This window comes from Anarrhichthys ocellatus, unplaced genomic scaffold, assembly GCF_004355925.1.
Source record: "Anarrhichthys ocellatus isolate YVR2014 unplaced genomic scaffold, GSC_Weel_1.0 scaffold25, whole genome shotgun sequence".
NCBI classification, from domain to species: domain Eukaryota; kingdom Metazoa; phylum Chordata; class Actinopteri; order Perciformes; family Anarhichadidae; genus Anarrhichthys; species Anarrhichthys ocellatus.
In genome coordinates this window covers 3536580-3547596 of record NW_022280055.1, presented here as the reverse complement: position 1 = coordinate 3547596, position 11017 = coordinate 3536580, and the positions used below count along the sequence as shown (strand labels likewise).

At 40.4% G+C, this 11017-nt stretch overlaps 2 protein-coding genes across 2 annotated transcripts in view; one reads left to right on the top strand and one right to left on the bottom strand.

The window, feature by feature from the left end:
- Window positions 1-1957, top strand: part of clec11a (C-type lectin domain containing 11A) — a 13275-nt gene extending 11318 nt beyond the window's left edge. The window contains exons 4-5 of the mRNA XM_031861820.1: window positions 392-475; window positions 699-1957. Of these exons, the coding sequence (XP_031717680.1) occupies window positions 392-475; window positions 699-1111 (497 nt within the window). The 3' untranslated portion in view covers window positions 1112-1957. The remainder of the gene's footprint in view (window positions 1-391; window positions 476-698) is intronic.
- A 35-nt stretch (window positions 1958-1992) lies between these two features.
- Window positions 1993-8722, bottom strand: selenol (selenoprotein L). The gene is made up of 9 exons (XM_031861819.1): window positions 8517-8722; window positions 7135-7213; window positions 6931-6984; window positions 6340-6385; window positions 5593-5720; window positions 5308-5422; window positions 4395-4517; window positions 3761-3898; window positions 1993-3271 (listed from the first exon to the last, which is right to left on the bottom strand). Exons 1-9 carry the CDS (start codon window positions 8620-8622, stop codon window positions 3131-3133), a joined length of 930 nt encoding a protein of 309 aa, XP_031717679.1. The 5' UTR covers window positions 8623-8722; the 3' UTR covers window positions 1993-3130.
- Window positions 8723-11017: the final 2295 nt, after the last annotated feature.

Here is an 11017-nt window from a genome sequence, read left to right as displayed (position 1 = left end):
ATTGTTTTATCCCTATTTCTGGCATTTCTCCTTAAGTAAGTCATGTTCATTGTAAAATGGAGAAATGGATAGGATACATGTGGCGCCCCCCTCTGCTAAAAAAGTATAAGGGATTGATATTGCACAGGATGAAAGAAGCAAGATGAATGAAAACGACGCCGAATGAGAATGAAAGAAAGTGAATGAGATTAACTATATTTGGACGTCCTCCATAGACCATCATTACCATTTAATCCCCCATAATGAGCTGTGGCGCTGCAATTGGCTCGAGAGTTTAATTTGCCATTATAGATTTTTTTACTTTAAAAAAGGAAGTCAAGAGGACGATGCCCTGGACTAACTTTCATCATGTCTCCTTGTTTTTTGTTATTCCCCGTCACCTACATGGCAGCTAAAGTTGAGGAGCTGGAGGACAGCATCCGGGGGGTCTACCAGCACAGCAAGGCCAACCGCAAGGAGATGGGACGACTGGAAGGTAACAGAGTTACTTTCATACAACTCCAAGTTAAAGCTAATTTAGCTCTGCGTCTGCTGTGAAAAATAAGCAACAGGGGGCGCTTTGTTCACCATAAACTTAGTATGGTGGTAATATCTAAATGTTGCGTTGCCCTCAAGTGGACAAAAAAAACAAACATCTGTTGATGCATGTTTTAAGACTGGATGATTGTCTTTTTGTCTCGTTGTCCTCTACTTGTCAGGTTGCCAGAAGGGACACCGGATGGGATACAAATGCTATCTCGTGTACAATAGCCACGAGGACTACGCCGGAGCGTCCGGGAAGTGCCTGGAGCGCGGCGGTCGCATGGCGATGCCGCGCGACCGCAAGGAGCAGGAGGCCCTCGCCGACTACGTCAAGTCCTTTTTCCACCCGGGGAACTGGCCCGTCTGGCTGGGCGTCAACGACCTGCGATCTGAGGGCATGTACCTCTTCGACGACGGGACGCGGGTCTCGTACTTCCAGTGGCGCAAACACTTCCTGTCCAGCCAGCCGGACGGCGGGAGGCGGGAGAACTGCGTGTCGATGTCTTCGGACGACGGCGACTGGTGGGACCACTACTGCGATCGGACCATGAACTATATGTGCGAGTTTGATGACAGGGTGGCACTTTAAGAAGAACTCTTTTTTTTTCCTACTTTGAGCTTCAGTTATTATAATCACGAGAAATAAAAGCCCATTCTATTTTCAAATAACTTATTGCCCTTTAAAATACACTTAAAACATAGCTGGATTGGTTGTTTTCAAGGGTGGGGTCTTAAATGCTCCATAAGAAAAAGAATTTTTCAATATAAATATCAATTATGATTTCCATCCTATATGCTATTAGTGCAGCAGTGTTTAAGTAGTGTCCATATGCGTACAGGATAAAAACATCTGCCATGGAAATATTTCAAGGTATTGTTTTTTTTAAGGTGAAACAGAATGCAGCTTTTAATTTTTCAACGCTCAAGAATCCATGTATTGCCATTTAAGTTCTAAAAGTACAGAAAAAGTAAGATTAGGTAACTTTATCAGATGAAGTTAGTATAATAAATATATTATTCATGCAGCTGCAGTGATATGAATGTAAACCAGTCAGGACTCTGCTGTGATTTCATGCTGGCGATTCTCAATATTTATTCAAAGTTTGCAAAAAAAAAACATGAAAATCTGGGAGGCACTTTCTTCAGAATCAGCACATAGTGAACCTCTTGAAGATATAAATCAATGTGTGTTTGGGCTGAACAGTAGCCAGTGCTTTGCTGTTACTTCTGAGCTTTGAAGCTATTTTAACAGTCTGGTCAAACTGCTGATTCTCCAACATCTCAGACCAGAACATTTTCCCACAGTATGTAAAGCAAAAGAGTTTTATATAAAACACGAATGTAAGTGCTTTTCATAAATCTGCCTCACCAGTAGGGCTGGGTATTGTGTGATATGTTTTGATACAGTGCTGGTACCACAATGACACTTTTGTGAGAACTTACTTTTAGAAATATAGGACTAGAGACATATTTTTCTACGGAACCCTTTTTTATTTAACAAAAGAAGCCCAAGTTCTAAAATGTTAAATGGTGTCTAAATATATACAACTATACAATACGTTTTTTCTAAAATTGGCAAATATTTTGATTTAAGTACATTCAAGAACATTCTCATCAAATTTTAGGACAAGAAGACTACATATATTACAGACAGCAATTATGTCTTTTTTTCTACTGTAAAGTCTCAAAGTGCAGTTTCATGATTACATAAGAAAAAGAGGATGCAGCAGCAGCTTTCACCTCTACCCTGACCAGCCACTAAGTAGCCAGTGATATCATCATGTCTGGGTAATGTAGTAATTCGTCCCTTCCAAAACTAAAAATGTTCCCTCTCACCACCACTTAGGGCCTCCGAAATCCAAACCTGCATAAGTCACCAATAAAAAAGGTGCAAAATGCCAAATTCAGAGCATATCTGTTGACTCCACAAGGCTCTTAACATGGCGATGGCTGAGCTGGTGGCTAGCAGCCAACGGTGCTAACAGTGCAAATGTCAACAGTACTGATATTGCTAACAGTGTCTACTAGTGGGAAACCGGAGGGTGGGCCCTACGAGGGTCGGGACGGCGTGTTTAGTAGTTACTGCTGTATGAGCGCAGTGCGGGGAGACTCACATGCAACAGCATGCACGAGCGGCCGGCCCGGCTATGTAAACACACACACTCACACACACACACACACACACAACTCCGCTATATCTTTTCATAGATGATAATTGTTTGCTGCTATATTAATGCTCTGAAAGTCAAATTCAGCAACTTTAAAGTTAAGCCTAAAGGAATACCATATTCTCCAACATGACAGATTACAGTGAAATTGCTAAAATCATATCAAACTATATTGCAATCCAGTCATACCGCTCATTTAAAAGATGCTCCCATCACAACAATGACACAACAAAGAGAAGATCCATTTGTCTTTGATTTACAGTTCTGCATCGGTCACATTTCTTCATGGTGTCATGAATGCGAGACGTGACGTCATAAACGTGAGTCAAAGAGCTGCTCTTCCTCTGTGGTGTCAGTGATGTGGTAAAAACAACAACATTAAACCCCCTGATCAAACCAAGTGTCTCCAGTGTTCACAGCTCGTCATCCACATGTTGATGTTACTCTGCTGAGTCGGCAGAGCAGCCTGAAGGGTCCAGGGCCTGCAGGATGGCCTTCACAGTCGGCCTGTCCATTGGGGATTTAGACGGGTGAGAAAGAAGGACCTTCCCTGCTTCATCCAGCAAAAAGTCACCTCCCATCTAAAAATACCAAAACACATTAAAGCTTGTTTATCTATATTAACATAGAATCAAATGGAATGCAAAGGGTGGTGAATACTAGACTCTGCAGCTCTTCCACTCATTGTTTTTGTTTTGCAGCCTGAACTAAAGTACAGAAGGGAAGAGCTTTTAAATAACAATGTCATGTTTTGAGTATATAAGGATCATCTAATTGAGACCATTAATTAAAGTAAATGTAATTTACCTTCACAATCACAGAATGGGACTGATAACTGCATTTCATTTAAGAGGAAGTTGTTGAAAGTGACTGCAGGTATTTCCTTAGTCAGTTAGCAGTTATGAACCAAAGTAATTTCTCTCAATTTGAAAAGACACAGCACAGAGAAGGGGAGAGGTGGGGGCAACTTTTTTTTTTTTAACCCCACACTTAATCTGAAAATTTGGCACATATTTCCTCGGTTTACGTCACCGATTCAAAGTATTTGCTGCTGTGCCGTCCATGTGTACCTGGTAGATATCTTCCAGCAGACGAGGGGCGACAACGGGGAAGTCTCTGTCCACAGCTCCGTACTCCGAGTACTGCAGCAGGCAGCCGAACCTCATCACCTTGGCGTAGGAAGAGCCGAGGCCGAAACTCCTGTATACCTGTGGCAGAGACAACATCTACGGTGTTAGGAATGTGTAATATTTTCTGCAGAAAAAAAACAAAAAAAACAACTGGATATGAAAAGTATTTTGTGGACGACCTATTCAGGTTTTTCACACAGACACACACATCATGATTGACGATCGCTTCTGTGACATGTGGAAAATCTTCTGTCTTCATATTTGGTTGCTTGCCCTGGTTTCCATCTCACATCTGGTGGTTGACTTTTCAGAATGAAAGGTTTGGAGGCTTCAGCTTACTGGGCTTTCAGGACACATCATCAAACAGCTGCTAAATATAACAAGTCTCTAGTCTCATGCACCTACCCACCTGCACTGAATATAAATATAGCTACACTATAATAGCATGCAGACAGGTTTAATCTGCTGTAATCTGATCCTTATATTTCAAATTTACAGAACAAGACAAATCCTAGTTTTTGGTTTTTTTTAAATTTCCTTATCATGTTGTCAGTTGATTCAGTCACGACCTCACCTTTCTCTGTGGATCCAGCAGCATGTCGAAAGTACATCCAGTCTGCTCCAGCCACACCTGAGCCCCCTCCAAACCCCCGAAAGAAACCACCAAGACCCGCACTGACAGAGCCTCCAGGGCAGCCTACAGAGACGCAAAATGAAACAATTTCACAAAAACACTGATCGCAAGCCTGTAATGGGTTATATCTGTTACACTCACTCCGTCCCAACACGAGTCATTTATTGATTTAGAAGTAGATGCGTGGTGGCTGCAAGGCCATGGAAAAAAATGTTTGGACACTTTTGTAGTCAGAGCAGAGAAAAAAAAGATTTAGGAGTCCATGTGGTTAAAGGAATAGTTCAACATTTTGGCATATATGGTTATTTTCTTCCTTGTTGAGAGTTAGATGAGAAGGCCGAGACCACTCACAGCAAGTACAAAGCTAAGCACCTGGTTAGGTTAGCTTAGCTTAGCTTAGGAAGTCACTGCTCCTGGGCAATAATTAGTTCAGCACATAACCCCTTAAATAAAACCAAAACGTTTTCATTAGTTGCTCATTGTGCTTGGAAGTTAAGATAAAGGCCTTGTATAGACGTTCCCGTCTGGCATGGTTTAAGAGCCTGGATGAAAGGTTACACAACACTGTTGTATCTCCTCCATGGTAGCGGGACTATACATGGTTCTATATGCTGTGGGATACACTGTATAAAGCTGAGTGGATGAAATGTTAACTTAAGATTTTGGTATATCTATGTCCATGTTCACGTGCTGTGACAGGAGCTAACTTGATTGTATTTGTGTGGTAATCTTATATATCAAGCTAAAAATATAAAAGACGCAAAACAAACAAAAAAACTTTAAGTTGAAAGTTGTTTTCTTTGAAAGAATGACTCTAAATGAATAATTACCATCAGACTGAATGTTAACTGACCTGATGTGCCTCCAGCTCTGCCGTGTGGTCTCGTCACGGTAGTCATCCAAAATGTCTGATGAGGACCAGCAGCGGCTTCTGACCCTTACCCAGGTACTGACCCAGGGTCACGCTCCTTCAGACGACGATGAGACAAACAGTTAGATTCAATAAAAATACTTGGATGTTGCATGGTAAAGATGTCTCTTTGTACTGATGACCAAACCCACTGTGGGTTTTAATTGACAAAAAAAAGGCGGTAAGAACATTCAAGTTCAGGTTGTGACCAGCAGTGTGTGAACTCACTCTCCGCTCCATCCATCGGTGAACGGAGTATCAGGGCTCAGGCGGTCTGCGATCGTTCTTCCTGACAGCTGTCTGTCTGTCGTCTGCAGACGTCTGTCCACACTCTCCAGGAAGGAGTCCCACTCACTCTGCTCACACACACACACATACACACACACACACACACACACACACACACACACACACACACACACACACACACAAAACACACACACATGTTGAAACTAAACAGATCCCAGTATACGTCAAGTCAATCATAGACAGGTTAAGAGACAAATTAAATACAAAAGTAATGTAAAAGCATATTTCGAAATAATTAAAGGAATAGTAATATGACGTATAAGCAAAACTGGACAAAGACCTAATCCAGCTCTTGTTTCTAAGCTAACAAGCACATAGCATCAAAGTCTAAAGTCATTTTTATCAAATGTTTTTATGTCACAGAGTCACAAAATAGACATTCTGCATTCTGACTTAATTTTATTGTTGTTGATTTATTACTGATTTGTAAAACTATACACATTCTACATGAGATTCTGGAATTAGAATACAAATCGATGCATATAAATATACGCACTGCATGTCAGGGTTTCATTATATTAACATTTAACCAAAGACGTGGACCCCAATCTTCGCTGTGTGCAGTGTGTAAAATATGTCTGTGAATCAGCTAATTTAAGTCATAATATGTAACATTCAAAGACCTAATAGAAACTTAAAAAGGCAAAACGTTTCACGCATACAGACCTCAAGCTGCAAGAGTTCCTCCACCTGCTCTCTCACTGCTGCGTGGCTGGAAAAGTGAGAAAAGTTCTGTGATAAAGAGGCGTCCACACTGATCTTCATCCATTACATTAATAACTAATGAGATCCAACACCAAGATGCAGGTTTTTCACGAGGGTTCGGGCTGGTGTGTGTTGCGTTTGTGGAGGCTATTTGGCTTTGGATCAACTGTATGTAAAAAATAAATAATTTGAGGAGTGGGTTGAATGTCAGTAAAGGGGACGTGCAGGTTTGAGCAAAGTTTGATGGTTTTGGGAAGGATGGAGGGAGAGTTATGTTTGTTTTCATCTCTTTTTGGTGCATTTGGCTTGGTGTAATGCAGAGGGCTCCCTTGTTTGTTTCCTCATGGTTTTGTTAATCTTACATAACTTATCCCTATCATTTTTTTCTTTTAAAAATCACAAACATAAGTGTGTTCACTATTTCAAACGCTGGAGGGGATGAAAAAGGGGCCAGGAAAATAATTATAGACATTATTGCGCATTTAAGATATACATTTGTGTAATTATCATCACCATTATCATCATTTGCTATGATTATATATTCATACTTACTGATAATACTTCTGCCAAATGTCCTCTGCCTCACTCTTCTTCTTCACTCCTATGCTGCTCAACAGCAACAAAACACAGAATTGCTTCAGTATTAAACAAAATATCTATATATAGTCAAACTTTGATTAAAACAGTGGATTGACGTCATTATACTAGAGCCAGTGACACGGCCAAATGATTCTGCAGGTGTTGAGAGCGCCCCACCTTCTGTAGAAGTCTGCTCCGGCTGTGATCAGGCCGAGTAAAGTGGTGATCTTATATGGGACAAACGTCTCCAGGGATTCTGAATGGGTACAAAGGGACACAGTTATTCAGGCTGATTTGTGCAATGTCACTGTGTTGGCAGTAAGCACGACGGGGATTGCATTACAACGCCTTCAATCAAGTGACCTGCTTTAATAAGTCACCAGAAACCGGCATTGCAGCCAGCTTATGACATAGTCAAAAGGTGAATTATAAAATTTTTTATTGCGTGGCAACTGTGGGTGAAAAGTTAAATATGTGTTTTTTTATCTCTAGATTTGACGTTTTAGCCTACGTGGTAAAAATGGAACCACAGACTTAGATTAAATAACTTGCCTTTTTATTGCCGTTGTGCTTATTGGGCACACATCAAAGGTGATAAAGCAAAACGTTACACACAAATTAATCTGATCTCTTCTTCGATTCATATATATATATATACACACATACATACATATATACATACATATATACACACATACATACATATATACATACACATATATACATATATACATACACATATATACATATATACATACACATATATACATACACATATATATATATATATATATACATATATATATACACACATATACACACACACACACACACACACACACACACACACACACACACATATATATATATATAATCCAATTAGCAACACCAATTGGAGTGAAATCTTGTCTTTTATTTCCGCTTCTCGTTCGCACATATACTGGTAGAATGAGGGGCACGGGAACAATTTAAAAGCAATTTATAAGAAAACTAGATTGACGCTTACAAGTCGCAACTCTGGAGAGCGCAGACAAGTGGTGCATTCAGGTGCTCCTCGGACGGCCCCTTTACCCGAGTTGAGAAGTCGTTCTTCCGAATTCGGTGTGTTCATTGAGCCGCATAATAAGGAAACAACATGATCGCTACAGATACGATGTGCCGTATTTTACCGCTTCAAACAACACGGTGGCTGTTTGGGACTAGTTGTTCAAACTTGAAGGGACGTTCGCGTGAAATGTTAAAGTCAGGAAGTAATTTTTGCGATTATTCCGAAACTACGTGAATGCAGCACAAATTACCTTTCTCGTAATGTTAAAGAATGTCATTTTACTGTAATGAGTGTTCAAACAAAGAGACAAACAGAGCCGGTAATATAAGTTCCTATAAGGAGATAACTATGTTGACCCAGCTGTTGTCCCATCTTCTGAATATGATAATGGTACGTATAGTAACGGACCGTACCGGACTAATAGCTTTCTTGGCAATAGCGCACATACAAAGTCCAAACTTTCAATAATATCTGTCCCCACAGATGCATCCCTCTTCTGCATCAGTCCTACCTTCTGCCTCGTCCTTGGCTGTCTGTAGAAGGACTTTGCCCAAGTTGACCATCAGAGTCAGAGCACTTGTTAAAGTCTCCTCCGATACAGTCGCATCCTCGGCCATGATCACACCGCCTCCTTTCTCACCTGCACCCACAACTGACAGTCAACCGACAGCCATGTAAGCTAAAGTGCAAAATGAGGGATCACGTGACAAAGTCACGCGGTAAAGCCTTATATGGGAGCTCTGGCCAAATCCCAATGTCCTCCCTAAACCCTCAAACCCTCAAGGACTTACTGACGTCACCTGGTGAGTGGGTGAGTGTGAGAGACTGAGGGCTTGAGATGGTGTAAATAGGAATGGGACAACACTTTGCTGCAACATATCACCTGACCATGAAAACAACAAAAATATGATGTATAATTGTAGATATTTATTTTATACTTTGTACTCCCTGATTTGAAAGTCTTCCAGGCTCTTTCCTCACAAGATGAGAGGTAACTTTATATTATATATTTACTTGTTTTTGTCAAAACAACTTCAATGACCAAATCAAATATTTGATGAATAAATAAATAAGATTTTATAATTATTTTTTGTTCCATCTTTAACCCTTAATGTTTCTGTGTACATGTAATAAGACTAGAAGGCTGAACACACGTGAGCTGTCCTCTTTGTTCACCTTTTTTTTACGTCTCCATGCATCCACTGGTTACCCCGTGTTTAACGTCACATTGCAATGAATTGTGGGTAATTCCCTTAAGCTAAGTCAGCATACCATGCTGACTTACGGAAAGGGTTCATAAAGGGCTCAAAATGTCTGCGAGAGAGCCCTCAAACACTTGATGATGTGACAGTGGGACATCCCTAAACCCTCACGGACTTCGCGGGAGCGCGCCTCAAAGTCCGTGAGTCCCTAAGGGGGGACATTGGGATTTGGCCTGTGTCTCAATTCAGGGGCTGCATCCTTCGGAGGACCCAGCCTTCGTGGTCTACGTGGGCCGCGTCCTTTGAGGACCGCGAAGGCTAGACCATGTGGTCTCCGAAATAGATAGATAGATATAAACTTTATTCATCCCCAGGGGGAAATTAGTTTGCAGTAGCAGCAATTTACAGAGTAAAATAAATTATAAAATATTACATATGGAAATGCACAATATATACAGTACAATAAAATAACAGAGCAGATATGTATATATGGGTCCTCTTCACGGAGCTAGTCGCCATGCTTCTACAGTAGCCCAGAACAGACAAACCACACTGGCTCTAGATCACGCCATTCGCGTTTTACGATTTCGCGGTCGCCACCGTAGTTCTCCGACACGCTTGGTACACGGGGGATGTTTCAGTTGTTCGGAAGTTGCAACCTTTACGTTAGATGCCATAATAAGTTAAGTAAGTGAATAATAAGAGTCATTTTTTGGGATCATATCTAATTTTTCATTAGCAAAAGTGTCTTCCAATAGTTTTCCCCGGACAATTTAAGGTTTCCCAAAAAAAAAAAAAGGACAGAGCCTGTTAAAATTGTCAACCATGTTTATTGACTGCTGAACATTCATTCACTCATTCAATAAAAAAAAAAAAAAAAAAATCCCTCCTTCCAGTTTTAAGCTTTAAGATCCCACCATAGCACTGAATGACTGGGTCACCCAGTGCAAAAAAAGAAAAGGGAATGACAGCCAGTCGGCACAATCACTGATATGAACAAGAAAAAGTGATGGAAAGCAGACTGTCAGCGATGCAAGAAATAAATCAGGAATGCCATTGAACGGATCAATTTGTTCTTACTTTGTGGATAAAAAAAACAACAAAAAACTGGACATTCAATTAAGAACTACTGCAGCATTGAGAGAACTGTCTGTGACGGTAATTTAGCATTCAAGGCCCCATATTCATCAAAATTGCAATGAGAGAGAAAACGGCTTAAATTTGTTCAAAAGACTCGGATCATTCCAGGTGAATTACCTGCTGAGCTTGTTTCCTCCTTGTGCTTAAACCAACGTTGATGAGTCATTAAAAAATACACAGGCTAATGTAGCCTCAATGTCACTCAAGTATTTTTGTTTCATAAGGTTGTAAACATCACATTTCATTCATATTAATCATATATATATATTTTTATTTTTTTTTATGATGCGTGCGCACGTCCAATTTCCATAAACAAGTCTTTAATTTTGTGTAGTCAGAAATGTCGATCTTGTCAACAGACTCGCACTTTTTAAACTAATGAGCTTTCCCTACAGAGAATACCAAACAGAAAACCACACAAGCGATGAACACTTTCAACACTTTCAAATTTACTGCCAATTAAATGTCTTTGAGGATTCCGGAAACCTCTTTTCACATTTTTTTTTTTTTTTTACTCTGACCAGGTTTTCTGCAGATATCTGTAAGTTTGACAAGACAGAAATGTGGCCATCCAAAAACAACTCAACGTTTTGCAACATTATTTGATGATTAAGACATTTGGAGGTATATGAGCTCTTCTCTCCCAAACGGCAACAGGTAAGAGCAGCTC